Source organism: Chelmon rostratus, chromosome 19 (assembly GCF_017976325.1).
Source record: "Chelmon rostratus isolate fCheRos1 chromosome 19, fCheRos1.pri, whole genome shotgun sequence".
Taxonomy (NCBI): domain Eukaryota; kingdom Metazoa; phylum Chordata; class Actinopteri; order Chaetodontiformes; family Chaetodontidae; genus Chelmon; species Chelmon rostratus.
Window position 1 is genome coordinate 15,039,715 of NC_055676.1, and position 23,330 is coordinate 15,063,044.

The 23,330-nt window shown below is 40.6% G+C and overlaps 1 protein-coding gene across 1 annotated transcript in view; it reads right to left on the reverse strand.

Moving 5' to 3' along the window:
• Positions 1–2,026: 2,026 nt before the first annotated feature.
• Positions 2,027–23,330, reverse strand: part of brinp1 (bone morphogenetic protein/retinoic acid inducible neural-specific 1) — an 86,001-nt gene continuing 64,697 nt past the window's right edge. Inside the window, exons 5-7 of the mRNA XM_041960531.1 lie at positions 16,800–17,036; positions 12,201–12,423; positions 2,027–3,167 (exon numbers count right to left, since the gene is read on the reverse strand). Of these exons, the coding sequence (XP_041816465.1) occupies positions 2,027–3,167; positions 12,201–12,423; positions 16,800–17,036 (1,601 nt within the window). The remainder of the gene's footprint in view (positions 3,168–12,200; positions 12,424–16,799; positions 17,037–23,330) is intronic.

The window sequence follows — 23,330 nt, forward strand, 5'->3', positions numbered from 1 at the left end:
TTCAAGAGGTGTTGGATTGGTCGAGCAATTCCAAACCTGCTTTCTAGTTTCACTGCTGTTCCCAGCCACATTTAAGTCGCAGCCCACCATGGTTGTTCCTAGATACACAAAATCAGTCTCTTTACTATGTAAGAGAACAACAATAATTATTTAACAGAACACAAAATTAAACAGAAAATACCAAACATACTATGACTACGCCAAGAGAACAGACATAAACAACAGTAAAAAAATTAGACAAACTGGAAAAGTACGAGTTTTTAGATGTTATTCGAAAAGCTTGCAACTGGGCTGCCAGCTTTTACACTGGGAAGGATGTTTTTCCAGAGTTTGGCTGCCATGGCAGCAAATATGAAGCCTCCTCTTTTTAAAGTTCATACATCTACGTCCAGAACCGCTAGGTTGTATGACATGAGCGACCTTGCCTTTGTTGTTGTTAACAAACATGCAGCTAAATGGACCTGACCCACAACAAGTCATCAGCGATGGCAATGTTTCAGCATCAGATTACCCAAATAAAATGTGACCAACGATACATAGGTAGTGTTTCATATTTCAGCTCGATGGTTGAAAGAGTTAAACAACTGTTGATGTTTCCAGCAACATGCAAAACAAGGTTAAATTTCATATCTGGAAAGAAAAACAGAAATCTTTACATAAAAAGCTTACAGATTAAACACTGCCAAAAAGGTATTTTAAGCTTTAATATAACCATTTTTTTTCTTCTTTTTTTTCCTGTGGCACAACAGAGAAATTCAATGGCTTTACAACACGATTCTTATCCAACATAATATGCCTTCTCTTGTCATCCGTCTTTTTTTGCTGTGCTCTTATCTAAAAACCGAGAGAATAAAATAAAAACATACAAATGGAACACATTTTTGTCATGTTATGAAGTAAGTACTTTGTGAAACGGGGATGGACTTCATGTCTTACTGTATGTCTACCTCAGGGAAGTGTATGGCTTTAAGTTGTCTCGCAAATGTGCCTGAACGATGAATGTTTACACTTTGCTCTTGGTGCTGAAAAGCTCCACAAATCAGCAGTCACAACATGTACATTTTGCAAAGCTGTACAAAATAGCATTGATTGTTAAATCTTCAGACCACAATATTGCACTCACGCACCAGGAGGTACTGCCTTGTGAAAAACACAGCTTGAATTTCAAACACGGGAAGAAGCGCTCCAAATGCAAGATTTAGCTTAGACTGGAGTCAATCTCAAATGACACATTCAATTAACGAACAGCAATAAGCATCAAGCCAAAAAAAGGTGTACGCACACGCACACATACACACACATTCACCCACATATATATGTATATATAAACAGCTGGCTTTTGTTATTTGACATGACTATCCATTACTGCCCTGCTGTGTGCCTTATGTGTCAGAACAATGACAGAGTGCCTCATAACTCACAAAGAGCAATGCAGATTCGCTGTGGGTTTGAAATGTAATAAAGAGTCTATAAGTAATGTGTTGACTACTTACTCACTAGGGCTATTTAATCCTTACAATGTATAAACATTTTTAATATTAAACTGTCCATTATGTTTGAAATATTTTGCACATTAGCTGAAATAAAAGGATATCTGGTCTGCCCTTGTGTTATGTCATTATTCCTTTAAAAATGTTTTTTCCCAGTAAAGAATGGCAGTTTCAGATATAACCTTTTGATCCCTCGGACTAAAATCAAGGCCTCTTTTTCACCAGTACATAGATTTAATTTTTTTTTTCTCTCTCTTTCTCTTTTTAGATCTTTTAGGGAATGACAGACATGCTGGGACAAATATGATACAGTCCTTATAGTGGTTCCATAAATCTTCTTTATCTGCCTGAAATGCTTTTCATCACTGCCTTTTTCCTTTGTCTCTTTAAGAATTATGCTTACAAAGTTAATATTACATCAAAAGGCAGAAAAGGTCCAAAAATGAAAAAGAGAAAACAAAATCAAGATTAATATCCCTTCAGAGTTCATTTGTTGGGTGTTTCTTTTTGCTGTCCTTATCTTAACGTTACTATGTTCAACAGAGTTTAGCAGTCAGGTGATCTGATTGTTTTAGTATCTCTGTGCTGTACATGTCCAAGGCATGATTTACTCGAATCATCTCGCTGTTGTTGAGCTTGAGCCGATGCTTTAGCATACAAGAGAAGAGGTCCAGCTGGGGTTTGCCAGGTGCAGATGGAGGGGCAAGGCGGTTAATCCGATCCCTAATGTCCAGTAACAGGAGCATAACAGATGAGGATGAGTAGAACTGAGTTCCTTGTGTGTATGACTGGTTAACCTGCTGCACAGCACTGCGGAGCAGGTCGGCATTAAAGCGCAGGCTGTAGCCGAACACTTGGATATCAGATATTTTTATGTAGATCTGCCGCTTGTTAGGGTCTGCAAGATCCACAGGACCCTGTCCTGTGTCATTGCGTAGGCCAGTTGGAATCTTAGCACGGCTACGCAGGTAGATGTGCACCGTCTCAAAGAAGGTCTTCCACCGGTTGCCCAGCAGGAGAGTCCAGTTGAAGCACTGGGAGTTCTGCAGTCGCACTTTTTCCCAGCGTGGGTAGCCATGTTCCCCAAATGGCATGCTCCAGCCTTCTGAGTGGCTACCACTGAATGGGTTGACATAAACAAAGAACATGGGGTCAATACTGCTGTTTCGCATCTGGCAGATCTTCATAGATAGACCGATTATCATGTGGAGGTAGTCCATCCGATTTTTGTTACTTTTGAGAGTCAGGGACATGCGTTTGCGCCATCGGGGGTCAAAGAAGGTCTCTAGCCGGATCTCATTACTGATGAAAGTAGTGTGAATGTACAGCCGCGAATCCATTTTCTGTAACAGGTATTTGAGTTCCAGGTCCTGAAAGTCCAGATCAGTTTCAAAGCTGATGAACTGCTCACTACGTTCTGAGTCCACATTCTGAGGCTCACAGCGACCACGGTACAACTTGTAGCCTTTGTTGCAGGAGCCACATTGAGAGATGTTGGCTAGGCTGCACATAGCACAGCTGTTGTTTCCACCTATGACACATGGGATGGGTCGCTGGCATAGGGTGACACCCGTGTGGCACACGCATGTCCTTTGGCTCTCCAGGAAGGTCCCCCAGAACCCGTTCTCATTGCAGTAGAGGAAGGACTGAACCCTGTTCAGCCACTGCATCACAGACCTAGAGTGAGAGGAGAAAAAATGAGGACAGAAGCATTAACAGTATTCAGATGTAAAGTATAAAGCCTTGTGATAATGGCACTCTTTTGTAGCCTATTTGCCACAATATGTATGCAATACATTACTGCTGACAATTTTTCCGTAGCATACTGTGGCATTTTGGTACACTTTCCAGAAGAATTTTGGCATTCAATCATCACTGCAGATTGTGCTGATCACATTGCAGAGACTTAAATCTAGCTCCGACTATCTATCACCATGGACATCATGTGGTTTTAATTGCACTGCAACTGTGCGGTAATGCACTTTAAAGCTCTGAAAAACTTTTCAAGGCATTTGACCTTTTCCGCTGCTATTTTGTATCACTCAAAGATGCAGTAACATACACAAACTGACAAAAACAAAGCCATCATACGCTAACTGGGGTGGATTACTTTTGCTTTGCTTTATCTAGTAGCTTCAAGTAACCTTCAAGTCAAGATGACTTAACCATACTAAAATAAATGAAGCCAATGGCTGGATGGTATAAAAATACATTTAAAAACAACAAAACAAAAAGCCAAATTGTTGGTAGCAGTGTACACATGAAAACCATCTAGTCAGGATAGTCAGGGAATAGGATAATTTCTTCCCTTCAAGGGGAGGAGTTGCGTTATTTCCCTGAGGTGGAAGGCATTACTTGCTATTCTTATCTTGTCTCTTCTTTTCCCCTCAGGCATCTTTCCTTGTCATCTTGACAGTGCTGGAACTTCTTTTCTGACTGTAGGAGGTGAATTCTGAATCCTGATTCGTAAGAGAGGAGGGCTGGTCAAGGTTAGCTTGACATGTTAATGAACCTAAACATTAACTATGATGGATGACATTGCATTTTCGGCAGGCCAGAAAGCCCCCAAGCTATACCCAAAGTGAGCCCAGAACAGATCTCCTATAGAGGACAATGAAAGTACACTATTTCAGGCCACTAACTTTCAAATTGAGGCTGGGATAAAGTGAAGGTGTGCTGTTTCATGATCCCAAATTTGCACATCATGTCCAAAATATTAAGGCTCTTAAGGCCTTTGTTTTCGGATTTGCAAGCATCATATTGAAGTGGACATACTCAATAATACCCTACACAAAACACCTTTACACAACATAATGCTGGTCATTGAATGACTAGAATTCAATTAAGTGAAATCTTAATTTCATTCTTGTCCCATTTATTGTAATCACTGCTGGTAATACCAGGGTTATTTTAATCTTGCCTACCAGCTGGTCATGTAGTCCTCAAAAATCCATAATTTTGATATTCCTTGATTTATCTTTCATCTGTAGTCCCCATCTATTCCATTCTCCCCTTTCCTTTGAGTGCGTTGTTTGATATTGTTATTTATAGTACTGGTGTTATCACAGTAGTCTTAATGGATGTGAACAAAAACACCCCCAAAATCTTGCCACTGTTTTCTTGCGCTAATAACAAAAATGGCCTCTCAGTGGTGATCTGTGGGTTCTCTTGGTGAAAAGCAAGAGGGGCTCTTTGATTTCTATTATACAGTTCTCAAAGGGAAAACTTTTCTGGAGAAAAAACAGTTTTTAGTGTTTATAATAAATGTTAACGCATCACCCATTCAAATCATACTAGGTCAGAGAGAAGTCAGAGGAAGTTTGAGTAACAGTATTTACAATGGCTTGAAATTGTTCGAGGAAGTTGACGCAGTATTTGCTGTGAGGCAACAGCTTTGAGATGATGTGCTCTTTGACAGATTAAGCTTATAAAATACTGACAGTACTCAAAAGAATAAAAAGCTTTTGAAAAGAGCTTGAAATGTATAATAACAAATCATCAGCATAGAATCAGACTACGTGTTGTTTTTTTTCTGGAGGGACACTGCATGAATGGAGATCAGAAGCAACCCCGGTGGCAAGCATTACAAGGGGATAACCCTATCTGGGAAAACAGCAGGGAAAAGTTCCTTGAACTGATGCCATTAAGATTTAGGAGCAAATCCAAACTGTAGCAAGGACAAAAAGAAGTGTGCTGTGAGTATAGATGTTGTTCATATATTTTAAGTATTAAAGACTATCTTATCATAAAGCCCATCCAACCCACTCTCATACCTAGGGTGCCAAAAACCAACAATTCACGGCCCTTGGCATCTCAAACAGATGTACAAGGTACTCTTTAGCACCTGTTTAAGATGCAACAGGCTTTCAACTAATTCCAATGGAAACCCGTCTGTGGCAATATTAGATACTCAGAGCAACAGTTCCAGCCGTCAAACATGTTCTGATGCCATTTGCCTTTCTAGCATGTGCCTAATGATGTAAAATAGTCACAGATTGGTTAGATATCAGCGTCAAAAATACTTGGTTAGGTTCAGTTTTAGTGTCACTTGTGGTATCTCACGGGACACAAACCCCAGTCTCCTAAGTGTGTGTTTGTTTTCCACATCCTTCCACCCCGCCTTCCTCCATTTCGGGACCTTCTTACGTCACCTTGCTCTGAGCACCTAATATTGCAGCAGATGGGTTTACAGTGGAGTTAGCTGAAAGCCCGGTGTGTCTGTATGAGAAACAGAGGGCCCTGACAAAGCAGCGGCATTTGACGTTCTGGGAATGAGACCAGGCTCCCCCATCTGATTCAGAAAAATAGCCCAAAGAAGCACCATGCCGGTGGGTAAGCCATTATCGTGTTACTGTATCAGCATCCAGTAAGCTCACTTGGCTGTGCATCTCTTGGTATCAGGGGTTTTTCACATGGCAGAGACACTTAAATGATAAATAGTACATCAAATGCCACATTAACTGAATGATATAGAATACACAAGATCCAATTAATGAAGTCTTGTAAAACTCTGATATACAGTATAGTGCTGCATATGCTTTTCCAGGAACTAAAAAACAAAACACAAATCTGTAGCGATGAATGATGGGTTCTGAAGACTATAACTTCATATGAAAGGATTTCAAGGCTTTATTTATTTCCTATAGATTAAGCGTAATCTGGACGCAGCCATTCCCTTAATTACGTATGCTGAAAGTCTCTCACTGGCAAAGTTTATGTTTTGTATTAGTCAGAAGGTTAGTTGTCTCTGTGGAAGAAAGCAGATTGCCTTCAGTCTGGAGAGGACGTATTCTACTTATATTAAATCTGCTGAAGGAGAAACTGAAAAGATCTAATTGAAATATTTTGTCCATGAGTTCAGTTTGTTTTTCTCTGTGCAGTATCTTGATTAAAGCACTGTTTCAATGATATGTCTCCGATTATATACTTTGAGCGTCTTTTAAGTGTTATTGTTAATTGTAGATTTTCATGGTCAATATGGCTTTTAATGTGCTCAGCCGGTGTTTCAGCTGATAGAAAGCGCCACGCCTTGGTTGTCTGTTCCGGTTTCTGTTTGGCATGATATTTGTTTGCAACATGACAGCATGAGGCAGAGTCTCAAAGCTTATGTCTCAGGCCAAACACTTGAGAGCTGGCAACCCCTAAATATGAATTATCCTCTGATTTTATCCTTGGCTTCAATTTTCCTGACCTGTGCGTTTTTCATGTATTTTCTTGTACTCTTGCCATAAATTCGTGTGGCCTTTCCAGCGCTGCAGCTGATGATGTCACACACTGATTTCCCCATTCGTTCCATTGTGGACTTGCTATGTGCCTTTTGTGCAGGAGTGATTTCTTGAGCTTGTTTTCTTATGTGCACTAGTGTATTGATGTCTGCTTTTTCCTCTTCCCGAGAGATGAAATGTCTTAATCTCCCGGTGCAGACAGTGTATTTGTGATTTTATATCATTTTCCATTGCCTTTCTGTAACATTGCAGTTTGGCCTGGAGTGTCTTTAGAGAGATGGGTGTATCATGTTAGCTTCCTCCAGCATGTGTTTGCTGTCTATTCCAGTATGAATATAAAAGGAGCTGCCAAATAGAGATATGCCAGTATACCAGTTTTATTAAAGCAAGTCACAGCAGGGCCAGCTCGGCTCTACGTCTGTCTAGCTTTGAGCTCTTGCTACTCTGGCCGTTACTTGCAATGTTTCCATTTGCTGGTAAACCTACTGGAGAACAGCTAGTTTATGGGTGTTGAGCAAATATGCATATTCCATGACTTACACAAAAGTTGTGTCAGTCATGTCACTTGTGTGAAGACTGAAGGAAGAAAGCTACTGCACTATGGACGTTTTTTGGGAAACTGGGTTTCGATATAAGACATCAAATGTGCATATTCATTTGACATATGGGACTTGCAACTATTACAAATGATTTCTTGGCCAACAACTATATATATATATATATATATTGCCTCATTGGAAACAACATACAAAATAGACTGCTTTCACAGCTGCCTTGAATGTAAAACTATTCCCATTATTTTTTATTGGCTATTCATTATTGCATTGGACACAGACACAGTCATAATGATTGCTTCTTTGAATTTCTTTGCAATAACTGTTGAAATATTCTTTCTGAGACACGGAACAAAAATATGTTCTATCATATAACTGCCTTCCTCAACAAGCTATTTGAGTGCATCATGTTGCAAGTTTTATTTGTGCCTTATTTGTTTGCCTCTAAAGCAATAGCTTGGCATAGATTTGTCATAGGAAATTAAGTGAAAATACGCTGGAGCGATGCTGTTTGTTTTCATGAATTCGAGTGTCCTGTGTGTTTGTAATGGGGCGTCAAGCAGCCCTGGTATTCAGATGACATACATCATTGCTCCCACCTGGAATCCGCCTCTGATCAAAATAAACAAAAAACGGAAAGACCAACAGATGGGGCACGCAAATTAGAAAATGGCATTAGCAATATTGTGCGATTAAGTGGCCCCTTAAAAGTCACAGGAGGAATTTTATTTCCAAAATTTGTTACTTTGCAATAAGTTTTGCGATACCTCTCTATACCATTGAGACAGGCTTGGCTGTGTTATGACACGGTTCTATGTAGAAGACAGCCTCTGGTTGTGACCTCATGCGCAAGCCTGTATTATTGCAGCGTAATAGATCAGTTGTAGAGCTAGTTCACCTTTCCCTCTCACTGACTACTGCCAAGGCTGCTTGAGACAGGCTGGAGCTGTGATTATGACTACAGCCATGTGACAGCTTTGGCAGTTGTCGTCATCGTGATTGTGGCTGTAGCCACGGCTGTGCTTTTTGGCATCCTATACACATTAGTTTACAACGGGTGTAACACTAATACAGGGCTTATATGTGGGCAGTAAATTGACCTGGCTTTGCTGGCTGAACACTGTATTGAAGCTACTGTATTGCTGAAATCCTGCAGCGTATTGTAACAAATCTGTCATATTAGCAATAAGCACCTCGTAGCCAGTGGCTGTATGCTGTCAGAGCTCTGCCTTTTGAAAGGAATAATGAGCAGCAAATGCAAAATGTAAAGTGTCACATCATCTCTACTTTCTGTGGTGTTTCCAAACTGACAGTGTATTATAGCTGGACACACTTACTGTTCCTATGCATCAGGGCAATACAACAAATATCACAAGGTAACCCAAAATGTAGTACAAGGTAATGTGCATAAGCAAGTCAGTAAAAATTTCCCTCCATGACCTTTTGGGGGCTCAGTATAAGAGAGAGCAATATCGTTTGTCATTACATGTGGCAGGATATGTGCAGTATAAAACAAAATACAAAAATTTAAACAGGATACGCTTAAGCAAAAACTGTTAAAGCAGTGTCATATCAAAATCAATAGAAATTAGAGCAAAGCAATTCATCATAGGGAGAGTACATCCATATTTGTAAATATGCTTGACTTTGAAAATGAATAATTAAAGCCAATGCATAGCTTGGATGCAAATTATTTGGCTGGGAGTGATGGAACTTCATATCTGTCACTATTAATCATTTACACCAAAGACAAACTGCTATGTTCATTCGACTTGAAGCAAGCTGCTTTACTCATTACAGGAAATGCAATGGCAAATCCAATACAGCTCAGCTATAAAATCTCTACACAGTTATTGCAGTGAGTGTTCACAACAGGAATTTACGATGCTCGTAATGAATGGATGCATTATGGTGAGGTAAACCTAGAGAAAAGGTTGTGATAAGGTGGTGATATGCAATTGTAATTATGGCCAGCCAACAATGCCTTTGCCTGTCTCATTAGCTGATGTAAATATATGAAGTGACCTCATGCAGATGTAATATGAAATGGTAAAGGACCGACATGATTTAAAATCTTTTTTCTTTTTTTTTTTTTTGATAACTTTAAGATCATATCATAATAATTGCAGTGGTTAATAAGTAACACCCTCTTCCCCTATGCTGCATCCATAATTTAATTACAATAAAAAGCATACTAGGACTGGTATAATATAGATGCTTAAAGGCTGTGTGTAAGAATTACGAGATAAAATCAAGCTAAAGAGGAGCTGATTCACTAAGAATGCATCAGTCTATTCTGCTGTAGTGTCAATCAATACTTTATCACTGAATGCAAATCATAGTACCTCTATCTGCACCTCTATTTTTAACTTAGCTATTGTATTAATGTACTGTACATTTACGCATATTCACAATTATGCCTGCATGAATAGTGCTGCATGATTAACATGGTTTATTAAGTAGATAGCAGGTCAGTAGAGTGAAATGCATTATACAAACAAAAGAGTCCTAGTGAGTCGAAGCTCACCTCCATGACTGATCTAGCTTCCTCAGCTAGGTTACCAAGGCAACAAAGCATCACAAAAGCTTTTTTTCCCTTTTCTTTTTTGTTTTATTTGTTTTACCTTTCTAGCACATTGCAAAAATTTGTGTTAGCCACCTGCATCATGGCACGGCAACAGCCCTCTTAGAAACTGGCAAGTTCTAATGTTCCCTTTTTATATTGCATGCAATGTATTTGCAGTCTAGTACTACAGTTTTCTTATTAGCGTTAATATGTCTGACAGATTATTTAACTTAAATAGGGTGCAATCATCCCCCAGGTTTACTATTATAGCACTCAGTCATCTCTCTTATCTTGGTTACCTTGAGTCACTGGTGATTTAATAGGACTGTCTCCTGTGTTAGAACCATGTATCTCTCCTTCCTCCCTTAACAGATGCGCTGCACTACGAACAGGTTTTTAGGGAACCACTGAAGATAGCATGATTTTTAACGTTCTAACATGTAAAGGTTAAGAAGCAAGCAAGATAGTACAGCCCCCTGAGGAGCCACTGTGTTTGCCACTTGTTGATCTGACACAGGGTTGCAATTCGCTCCCATCGGAGTGTGCATGTGAATGAGAAGCGAATTGCAAATTGGATAAAAGTGCTATATAAATACAGTCCATTTACCATTTCAGAAACGATGGTGTTGATGGGGTAATCTGTGATCGCACGTGTGTAGCTGGGAAATGACTCCAGCAGAGGAGTCTGGATAGCGTTGGTCAATGAACATGATTCTTACACTGCCTGTCCAAGCGGAAGTATGCAGAGAGGAGCAGGTGGACGACAGCCTCATCCTCCCCATTGTCGGCCTAATGTATGAACTGGAGGGGATCTAAATGGTCTCTCGCAAGGGTTCTGGCCTGCTGTCATTTAGAACCCCGGTGTGCCCATTCTTGGCCACTGGGGCCAGGAACAATGTTTTTCACATCATCGTCAGCACCCTCTGCAGTCTCACTGACAGGTTGAGGATGTGCTGGAAGGCCTCCCTGAGGTGGCTGGCACGCAACTTGAAAACACTTGGGCTGATGCTTTATGGGCCTTCAGCTTTGCCTCAATTCCCTCATCCTCTGATCAGCTGTTGTTTGCTGCCCAGAGGAGAGGTGAGGGTTGGAGTCCCTGTTGGCGAGGGGGGCCCTTTTCTTGAATCAGGGACAAAGAAAGAGATGGGTAGAAATGGGACTATACTGACTATACGCATGCATAGGGCAAACTCACAAATATGTGATAAAAACATATCCCTTTTAAAATAATAACTTGTACAATGCAGCTAAACATTGATGCAATAATTATTAGTTTTCATTAGACATAACATAAAACGAAAGAGGGAGTTAATGAGACTTGGGATGAAATAAAACAAAATGATTTTCTGCACAACAGTTTATACAAACATGAAAAAAAACAACAGCAGTAAAGCTGAATTTAGAACCCTGTTGTGAGCTATAGACCACTTATGCCTCATTCACACATGTATGCAAAGCGCGCACACACACACACACACACACACAGAGGTAATGAAAACAAATAAGTCCTCCATCTGATGCAAAGCTGTCTCACACAAGCAAGCAAATAAACACACTGCTCTTATTTCCAGTGCCATCAGGCACCCTCGATGCGTACTCCATGGAAGAGGAAGCGCATACTGCGGCTCTTTGATAACACTTCAGAACAAACCTCAGCCAACTCTCACACACAAATGTGGGTGTGCTCCTTTTCTGTCAGTGACAGTTGACAACTGCTCATTTTCAGACCACTTAAATGAATATTTTACAGATTCTGTTTCCATTTGTATGGTGACATCCGCAACACAGAACAGTTTTAGGGGTGTTTCATGTGGCACTTGGAAAGTTTGCATATTTTGCAGTGTTTTCTGATATTTGCTAGAGCGGATGGGGAAATTCGTGGCGTTTCAGGCAGCGCTGACACCATGGCACATCCGCAGCAGGGCTCTTAAGCTGCAACTGCAGTAGGTGGTGACAGATGTGTGCAATGACCTATCAAGAAAACTCCCACAGCTACATTTTCTTTTCAGACTGCACTGTGAAATACAAGAGTGAGCAAGAGTGCTTTGGGCATGTGCAATGCTCAGCACTAAGCTGACTTGATGGACAGAAACAACAGAACCATAAGTTGAAATATATAATGAATGACATCCTTACTGTGCATGCTTCAAGAAGCAACAATCAAAATAAAACCGCTACATCATCTTAGAGGAGACATGTCGCTGAGAGATGTCACTCCTTTGTGGGTATACATTTTCACGTCTGCTTTTCCAGCACTTGGAAAAGAAAATATCCAAAAATATCGACGCAGATAACAGCATCCTTGCCTTATGCTGCTGAGTTAATCCGCATCTAATTTCCATACTGAGGTCGTATTTCTACCCACCTTTCCCTTGGTATCTGGTGGTTTGGGTTGTGGTGACAACGGATGCTGAGGCCAAAGAGCTTGCGGGCGGTGCGCTGAATCTTGAGCCGCTGGATCTCCAGGGAGCTCTGAAGGAGCCTGTAGCGGGCCTGAAGGTCCCAGTCGCTGCCCCACAGGAGATGCACACTGCTGATGGGCAGAAAGTGAGTGGAGGGCAACCTCTTCAGGAAGGACTTAAACTCATCTGGGTGACAGAGGGGGATGGAGCGAGAGAGCAGATTGTAAAAACGAGAGATAACGAGTGAATGTGGTGTCATAGAAACCAGTGAAAGTGAAGACTTAAGTGAAGCTGGGGTAAAGTGAAAGGTATAAAGCACCGATGTACTCTCTATTTGATAATATAAAAATGTATTTCATTTAATATGGATATTTTTGTATTCTAGTTTTTTTTTTATATAATAATCAAAAGGAACATCTAAAGTAAAGGAGAGGAGTTTATATTTAATTAAACTTTTCAATTTCATTAAACTTTGAAACAAGCAAGTTGTAAGTGTGTGACATTTCCAAGTCTAAAAGTTGCACTGGCGTTTGATTAACTTTAAATGTTAAAATAATATAATAAATACTATAAAATGCATAGAAACAATCTTATCTGTGCACCTACCAGTGTCTTTTCAATGCAAATGCAAAGGCGAACAGTGTAATATTGGTGAGTGAGTTTGCTTTGCAGAAATGCTCCATTCATTTATTCAGCTAAACAAGCAACAGACAAACACGCAGCTAAACAAGCAGCAGACATGTTGTGACTGTTTGCAGGACTCACACTGGTGAGTGACTCTTGAATCTGTTGGTCCATCTGTACGTTGTCCATCTAAAATTACTGTTTACTGTAATAAAGAGCAATGCCGCAGTGCTAATCTTGTTTAGATTTGGTACGGTGACAAACAATAGTTTAGGCATTTTAGCAGAGTGGGACACAAAACAAACCCTCCTTTCATTCTGTCAGAATAAACCTTTATTAAGTGACGAATGATAACTGAGTGGTCATTTATGTTATTACTCTGTTTTAATCTTGTGAATAACTTATTGAACTGTACTTAAGCAAAAACTGAGTGTACGTTTTTAGTGTTGCCTCAAAGTTTCCAGCATGTTGTGCATGTGGAGGAGGCACTGTTTTAACACTTTGAACATTTTGGCCATTTCATCCAAAATCAAAAACATTTGCCTTTGGTGCTCTGCAGAAGGACCTTCGTGACTTCTCGACATTTTCAAAGAATCCATGTCGTTCTACAGTTTGAAAAGCGACACTGGTCAATGAAAACCCAGAAATCTGACTCGTCTCATTCACTTTAATATGCGGTTGGACATCCTTGGATTGTTTTTCGGATTGCCTCTAATGTGAGCATTTGCATAGAATTGAGACCTCCAGTGCAGTAAGCACCCTCTCACTCCCACACACTCACTGAAGAGCACTGCCCCAACACATTTGTTCCCACCAGCGGTGATGCTTGTCCTCACGTCCCTCTTTCCGCCCCTGATAATTCTTGCTTGTCTCCTTAGACAGCCCGTGAGCCCCTCTCTCTGAACCCTGTTCTCAACACTAGCTCTATTTTTTGGCAACAATGCGCATGAAGATGTTGCTGCAACTCCAGCAGCAAATACGTGAGGACAAGGAGTCTTTTATCTGGGGTGCTAATTAAGACAATATTGAGTAAAATGACTCAAGAGTAGTTCATCATTATCTCCAAAGATAAATTTAAGCACATCATTATAAATAATAGAATGAACAATTTCATGCCTAAAAATGTCTCCTTAGTGAAGTTAGCCTGGTGCAAAGATAACCATCTCTACTGAGGGTTCACTTTTCATCTTCATGCTGTCATAGTTGAGATGATGCAAAGCTACGTCCAGTCTATTGCACCTTTAAAATGGTGGTGCTACAATGTCTGCTGTGGAGGAAAAGATAACACAAATGTTCTTGGAGAGAATGCAAAGCTTCTCCACACTCAACTCCTAAGGGAACACAGCCCCATATTCAAGACGTGCAAAGACCTGTACAGTAAGCCGGCACCCTCCCACAGACCCCTCCAAGACGCTCTGACAGCATTAACCACAGAGTTAAGAGCTCTTTTTCAGTAACAGCCGAGAAATGTCAGAATTTCCTCCACTTTCCTCTCAGGCATGTCAGAGCTCCCTTCCCCCCTTTTCTTCAAAGAGGCCAGATTCCTTCTCCTCCCCTGTTTTGAACTTTCCATACTCCTCCACCCAGTTTTCAGACACGTCTGCTGCCTCCCTCGCTCTTTTCCTCGAAAAGCTTGGCGTCTCCAACACCCAATATTCAGAATTGTCTGATTCCATCACCAATAAAATCCACAATAAAGTCATTCCCTGTTCAACAGCTGCCAATTCCTTTTGACACGCGCTTCAAAGCCATCACGGAGCCCATCTTTAATAGAGCTTCCAAAGAGTCCACACAGTCCATCGAATGACTCTTATCTCAAGTTACCCAGCATCCTATCAAGAGATTACAGCTCTCCCTAATGTAACTCAACTTTACCATTTCTGCCATTACTTCTTAATTTGCTAGGTTGCAGGCATATAATGACAAATATTTCATCATATATAATTTGCCCCAACCTTTAGTCAGCATTGAGATTTATGTTGTAGTCCACAAAGCCAAAATGCTCAACATCAAATGCATAACTCAACTTTCTAGTACTCTTGCTCAAAGATTTCTAACATGTATTCCAAACTTTCATCAAACCAATGTGATATCTGAACCAAGACTTTTTTTTTTTTTGATCGTAGCGCAGAGTGGGGGAACACGTTGTGCATGTGAAATATCTAGCCGATATTTTTCGGACAGGTGCACGAGTGCAGCAATGTTGGCAGCGGAAAATACATCATCAATGGATGTGCTGGATGGTGATATCAGTCGTGACAAATCGAATCGCCTCTTCCTCCTCCTTTTGTAAAGCAACTGACAAGGCCAGAGAAGTGTCTCCCAAGAGGAAACAGGAGTCTTTGTAGAGAAGGTACTGTGCATAATTGCGATCAGCGGAAGAAAGGTGTCTTGACGGGATATATCTCATTTGCCATAACATTTTATTTAACTAATAATAAACAGGTGTGAGAGAGGTGAGAGGAAAAAACAAAAAAAACAAAATCATCGTGCAGACACATGTGACACAACCGGAAAATGTCAGTTTGCTTCCTCTACAGCACATTTCTCTGTAGTGATCACATGAAGTTAAATTATGGTTTTTATCATGATGGCAGGGAGGTCTTTATAGTAACAATGAATTTACTAGCATGAGAATATAACCAACCTATGTTATACAGCAAGGCTGCAATAACCTGTGTCTAATTGAATCGTTCATAAAAAAGATCTTTGGATCATTATTGGATTGTTTTCTGTTGTTGTGGTTGCATACAGTCAATTGTACAGTTTTAATCTGGTATTGCATCGTATATTTTGGTGGTTTTAAAGTATACAAATTGAGGAAATGATGTTCTCCCGTTTTTAAAAGTTTGGACAAATGTTCAACACAGACCCTCTGACTCTGAGAAACTCATAGATCCCTTAATTTCTTCTTTTGGTGAGTGTGGAAATTGCATTTTGTTTTCTGGGTCAGTTACACATTTATATGAATTCTTTTTTTGGACTCTTCCTGCGTACTTCATTTTCAAGCACCTCTTCACAGATGTACTGCACTCCGTGACCTCCGTGACTCACATTAACTTTCTTCCGTGGTGCATAAATATATTTATCTGTTTCTGGCAGGTTTTATTGGGACACTTTTATATCATATCAATAATAGATAGACACGGTGCCTTGCCATGTAACAACTGGGCGCTAGCTGCGCCTTTTCCTTCTGCCGTGTCTGCATTTGCATTCAGTGAAAACAGATACATTTGTTTGAGAGAGAATACTCCTTGCCATGGCATTCAAGCATTTGATGTATGAAAGTTTTCATCCCAACCGTACCAGCAATAAATCCTCATAGCCAAGTAACAAAACAGGTTTCTGTCAGTGCATTAATGACTGCTCGTGTGAGGGTTTTCTGATCTACTGTCCCTATGTTCAACACCTAAACAGAGGTTAATGAAAGATCACCATGATGGTCATAGGAAAACTACTGTTATCATCAGCTGGAGACGTGAAAGCAAACCCCGATCTTTGGTGTCGGAATACATAAATTGCATTGTCTGCCCATGCACACAGCTTAACCTTTGCACCTTGACTTGTCAAGATTTTTGTCTCTAGACTTGCAGCACAGTGAATGTTTCACACTCGTTTATGAGGTGAGCCTCAGAGAATTTTAGTTTCTATTATTTATGTAGATTTGGCAGTGAGCGACGAAGAACTACGACGCCAGAGCAAAACAGAAAATTGCAAGATTATGAGATTACTTTAACTGCCTGAGTTCTGCATGTGTGCCCATTGATAATATGCATTCCAGAATTTAAATAGGTATACAACAATGTCTGGAATTCTTCCCTTCAATATAGCATAAAATACCTACATGGCTTAAACCTAAATGCAATATTGCACAACAGATTATAGACGATTTTCATAATTGTCATGGTGAATAAAAGTTGGAGGAATTTCCATCTTACCAGAGTTCTCAAAGTCTTTATAAGAGGCCGCCCAGGACTCAGACATCCCCAACAGGGTGTTCTCCATAATCTGGATGTCGGTGATGGGACAGTTACATTGGGGATACTCGTCGGCGCACTGACAGATGCACTGGTTGTCATGGCACACGTACTCCCCCTCTCCATTGCACATGATGTAGCTCAGAGCTGACTGGACAAATTTCTCCTGCAGGTACTCTGGGAAAATAACCTGAAGACCTGAAACAGAGATAAATGGAGGTTTTAGAAAAGCATAATGTATTTAAAATGTAAGCACAATTCAAGCAAAAAAAAAAAGAAAAAAAAAACAAACAAAAAAACTAATGCCAGTCTTTGTCCCATTATATTTGTGTTAAAAATCATTGAAGCAAGTCGTAACAAAATAAATCCAGAAATCTGAAATGTGCAGCCTCCGTGCTGTTTATATCTTAAAAGTGCATTGTACAATAAGCTCTGACAAAATGGAAAGAAAAATATGCAGAAAGCCAAAAAGCACTGTGTGAGGTGAATTACTTTTTCATCATTTTGTAGATATATTAAATGTATACTAGTGTTTGGAGTAAGAATTGAATCACATATAGTGAGTAAACACATTTGTGAGGGAAAAAAGTTACCAGAATGGGATAAGGGGCGGTGAAATGGCTGACTGCCCCTCCAAGATTGCTTTGTGTTATAAGCACTCATTTATTTTTCTGAAAAATATGTTCAGCTTGAGCTGTCTGTTCTGCTGCTGGTCACTCATGATGTGACAATGCATAACAGTGATTGGTCCCTGCTCTCCTGTGCTCTGTTGGTTTATTCAGCACAGAATTGCCTTTGTGTGCACATGTGCTTTACGGCGTACAATAAGCGTTACCGTTTTTATTTGCTGGCGGTTTACATCACCAGCTTTGCAGCATTCTGCTAATTAAACACTAATGGCAATAGCTGCATTTGTAATCTAGAGGCCAATTTGGGGATGAAGCTGAAAGTACCTCTTCACTCTCACCACTGACAAGGTATTTATAATTTTTAGACTCCGAGCCAATCCATATCTCACCCTGGGGATCTCATAGAATTGAAGCTTGGACAGCGAACATTAAAGCCTTTCTCTTCGGCCCAGGCCCGGGAAAATAAATCCCTAGCTCTACAAGCCACTGGATTGGAAAAGAACTAAATAGATTTTTTTCCCCCCTTCTCGTATGAAACAGCATCTTGGTGAGGCAATATTTTCTTAATAGGTTTTACTTGAGCACAAACAGTGCTTCAGCAGCAAATATGCAGCCAGGAACCAGAACATAACATGTTATTGAATGATGAATGATTGCATTATTTTTACCGCTCACACATTATTTTCACCTTTGGGTGAAAATAGGAATCCATTTATGCAAAATCAACCTAATGTAGCTGGAATGAAAGGGAAAGTAAGCATATAATTTCATACAGAACACATGAATCATTTTCAGGGCGTTGTCATGGAGTCAAATGGTATCTCTTATTATGCATATGCATGTGGCAATTAGCGCTCCTTATTTTCACCCACAACATACTAGACTGAAAACTGTGGGTAATTGATACACAAATGGCGGTCACAACATGTGCCAAGGTTTGGTTTCGAAGCATGGGACAGCTTCAACATCCATCGTCATGGCGACAGCGTTTGAAGAAAAGTAACACATATGCTGCGTATTCATGCAGCAGTTTCTTACTCATATGTAGGGCCGAACCAAAGCTTCTATTGACATCTATCATCTATCGTCTATGATGTCCCCACCAAAGAAAAAGAACAAGATCCTCCAACAAAATCCTCAGTTTGAAGGAAGTGTAAAACGAGTCTGATCAAAATCATCTTCCATTAATCATGAACATAACTCAACAACATAACATATACTTCTATGTTTGTATGTATGCCCATAGTGGCCGCACTATAGTCTCACTCAATGTCCCGCCCATGACGCAATCTGATTGGCTGCAGATCGCAGCTGCTCTGATGAGTGAGCGGAGCTGTGTCTCAAAGCAGGGCAGCAGATAGAGCTGAAGGTGCAGTAAACCAGAATAATCACAATCTTATCATCTATCGAATGTTGACTTAGAATTTGCATGTCAACGTTATAAGTGACGCTTCAACCCATTTGGCAAAGCTCTGTTCCTCTGTGTCAGTTATTGATGCTCATAGTTCATATTTGCAATCGTGACCTCAGTTCAAATACAAGGCTACCGCAAAGCAAAAATGTTCACCTCTGCATTCATACCGAACAATAACACTTTGAGCTGTGCAAACGCTCTTTAGACCAAACAAACTTTCTTTGTGTCGTGTACCCTTTGTCGGATATCAGCAGGTTCCCTTCTGCTCCACACCTCATCAGAACCACAGCCCATCAGTAATGAAGGGAACAGAAGGAGGGAGGGATGGAGGGAGTAAAGGGGATGGATGGATCATGTCTGACCACAAAAGAGTTGGGTTGCACAGGGCTTTTTCTCCATCAGGCCTGTCTGTGGCCCCTGGATCCAATATTCATTTAGCTTGATGTATTCCTGGGCTTGAAACTTTAATGTGATTTGTGGGAGAATCCAGATGGCAAGTTCACGGATCAACGCCGCTCACTGACAGTGCTGGTGCCAGCGGCCGGGTGCACAATAACACCGAGTGCCTCAGCCCTCCCCTCTTTCCCTCTTCTGTCTAAGCATACCTCATACCCCCGAACCCTACCATCAACACGCAGACACACATTTCACTTTCTGATACCAATGCGTTGGTACCGGTGGATTGCACCAGGAACCGGTCTGGATGCTGACATTCAGCTCTGCACTATCAGTCTCACGATTCGATCTAGTTTTCCTCGCTTCTCACCGTCCTCTCACTTTTCCAATGCTTCTCACTCGCCACCTCGTCCTCCGTGTCTGTACACATCTCTTCTGTCTTACTTCATTACACTCACTCCTACTCCCGCAACACTCATGCACATGCCCCTTGACTCGTCCCCCCATCATCCTTTGGCTCTCGTTCGCTCCATCAATCACTCTCCTCATTCCTGTTCCTTCACCTTTTCTGCTCTCCTCTACGTCGTCCCACCGAGCACGTGCTGCGCTCAAGTATTGGAAATTTGATGTCTTGTCCTCCCACTCCGGTGTAGAAATGATGTCATGCAATAAAAGTAAATCCATCAACATTTGTTAGCGCAGTGGGGAATGAGTAAGAGAATTGGAGCCCTCGGGCCAAAAATTAAATGAGAAACTAATCAGAGTAAAAACATTTATCTTTGTGACTTTGGTCGCTTTGTTGTGTTAGAGCAGTAACATGTGAAAACACTGAAAATGATTGGGCCATAAAGCTACAACTTATTATGGCTCTGAGGCAGATATTTGTTGAGGAAAACACTGGATATTGGAGTAGGGAGTTACACTCGCCATCATTAAAGAGATGCCGATAAAATGAATAGAAAAAAATTGGAATTCCCGTGCAACCATTTGATAACCTCCAACTTCATGCTCTGTCAGTGCACATAATTCCCTGCAACCCCAACGCCTGGCTCGCTCTAAATAAATAGCACCTCAAAATGGCAGTTAATCTCATTGCATACATCAGAGGCTGATATATTTCCGTCACGTACGTCGCGGGATATAGCCCCGCAAACATTCCATGAATGCTAAAAACGGAGACTCTGTGACTCGGCATCTGTGACTTTGCGTTTTCATTACATCTCTTTCCAGAGTGCTCTATTTTTACATGGTGATAGATGGGGAGTGTAGGCCGCAACTGAGGCTTGTAACTGCCTTGGCAAGCAGTTGCCTGCTTATTGCAATGCCACGCTCCGCCTCATAAGTTACAGTTTCATTAAAGATTAATTGACCATTGTGTGGCCGCAATTTCGCAAAATAATCATTACTTAATCCACTGGTGCAATAAAGTGCATTACTTCAATGGGGGCATTAAATTACCATTGGAGGTTATCGTTGCAGCCATGATACAAAACCAAAGACCTCTGAACTGGAAGATTGCCTGTTTCTCCTCAGTCCAGGCCTGCCCAGTCCGCCATGCTGATCTTCAGATACTTAAAAAAGAGGTGGCATATAGCTTCAAGATTTGCTGCGTTGGCCCATTTCACACGAGAGTGCCTCTTCCACAACTAAGAGGTAAAGGTGCGGCTAAAGTAGCTATTTATCCACTTTTCATTTTTTTACATAAAGAGCTTTAGGTCTTTGACAGTGTGTGTGTTGGGCCTGACAAAGGATAACATGTTCCGCTGGAGCTGCGCTCAGCTCTCAGAATATGTTAGCATTTTTTAAAGTTCTGAATGAGGTGTACTTAGCATTCAAATGGATAATGTGTCGCTGTGTCTGCGCTGAGTAGATTATCGTAGATTATCATGAGTGTTCTCAGCACACTCGCAGGCAGCAGCCCGTGTTATCGAACAGTACTGTCGACTTCAAATTTTCTTTTTTGTGCAAGGGAATACTTGTTTTGGGACAATTTAATCAACATTTCCGTCTCAAACATCCTTTCATGTCCAGTGTCTCGAACAAAGAGGTTTTTCCTCCTTCCTTTTTGGATTTTTATGGTACATTGATGCTTAGGCACGCGTATGTTTGAAACAGCAAACAACAGAGATGCGGCAAATCCCATTTCCTAGAACATATTAACATACAAGTGCCTGCATATGCATATGTGATACACACCACTCTATCTGTGTGGAACAGAGAGACTTGAGGAACACAATGTGTTTCACACAATATCTAGAGTGTTAGCTTTGAAGAAACCCACTTATACATATTGTTAACACAAAATGCAAGGAAGGATGCAGGTGCTGTAATCACAGTGAAAGCATAAATTACATATAAAAATGGTCTTGGCATTCAGGGCCCGCTGCTCCTGCCTCCTGGAAAAAGGGAATTGCTGAAATTGCATGTTGAAGCAATTGCTGGATTGAGGAGGGCAGGCAGTCTGGAGAGGTAGATGAGCTCTCCGTGGTTCTGAGTTATTGCCAGTTGTGCTGCACGCTGGACACAGACACACAAGTAGAGTCAGAGGAAAAGTAAGTAAGTGATTGCTTCTCCTTTTCCTGTGTGCAAGATCGCAGTCGAGAGAATGCAATTTTATGTATCATATGGGGGGAGGAATAATGCCCTTAAAGTCTATGCAAATTGAATGCAGTAATTTTGTTTTCAATTAGCAGAATACTCTCAAAGTCACTGAATACTATCTGCATTTCAAAATATGCGATGCAGTCGCTGTTGGCTGCTTGTGCACTTCAGTTGCACTGCTCAAGCTGTTCCGTCATGTGCTGCCATGTGTCCCTGCACAGCAGTAGCAGTAGGGCCTCGGCTGGTGAGATATCTTACTGGTGTCACACACACATGCGCACGCACACAAACAGAAGCGGGTGGACTCGCGTGTGAGCGCATGTACACACCCTTTGCAGGCTCTTGCAGAAATCACATGTTTTACAAGAACCCTGGAGAGGGGGAGGAGAGACATGTGACAAGCTCTGACATTTCTATTTCAGCTATAAAAGATACAACTGCCCCCAAAGTGTCAAGATGTGCTGTATACGCGTCTAAGATCAAAAGCCCAAATTTATCAGAGAAATTACATCAAACATCCCTAAATACAGAAATAATGCTAATCTATTTGTATTGGGAGGCGCACATTTGCTGTACACTTTGCTCAGAATGAACAATCCACTGGTTTATAAACAAACTGTTGTGTAGTAGCACAAAACTAAGAGCCAAAGTGCACACGCTATTGTGGGTTTACTTTCCTACTCTCATATTCAGTCTTTTAAGAGGCACGAGAGGTAACACGTTATTGAAATTGTCAATTTAAGAGCGTGTGTATCATCTTATCAGCATGAACACATAATGGTTTTAATTGCTTTTCTAAATCTAAACATATTAAAATGCACGTTTTATAGTGTGAATCTCTACTGTAATAGAGGTAAATATATTACATTTTTTTAATAATGGCCTCATAATACACTTAAGGTTAGTTAGTTATACTATGATTTGAACTAAATGTCACACTTTCATGCATAAATAATCCATATTCTGTGTCATTGATGTTTAACATTTGCTATTATCCACTACATCCGCCCGAATATCTTGTGCGATATTGTTTGTTTTTTTTATTAAATCAAAATTTTCCATTGAGCAACTGAGCCATCTTTCCAATGGCATTTTTTTGTATATAATGTAGTCGATTCTAATTTGTATTCCTTTTTATAGTCTATTTGTTCTTTTTCTACATCTCCTTCTTTATTCTTGCTATTTTTGTTGTTTGTATTAATATAATTTCCCCACCATGGGATCAATAAAGTTATATCTTATCTTATCTTATCTCATCTTAATATGCATGCACACGAGCACACAACACAAATTTAAGCAACATGCTAGACAATGGGTTCGTAAAAGTAGTTCCCGTCTACATACAACAGAAGAATAAAGTAAAGAAAACCCCAATCAATAGATGAAATTCTGACTGTCAGAGAGGGCAGAAAGACTGAGTGGAAAACCGTGGCCCTTGCTGAAATGGCAGCC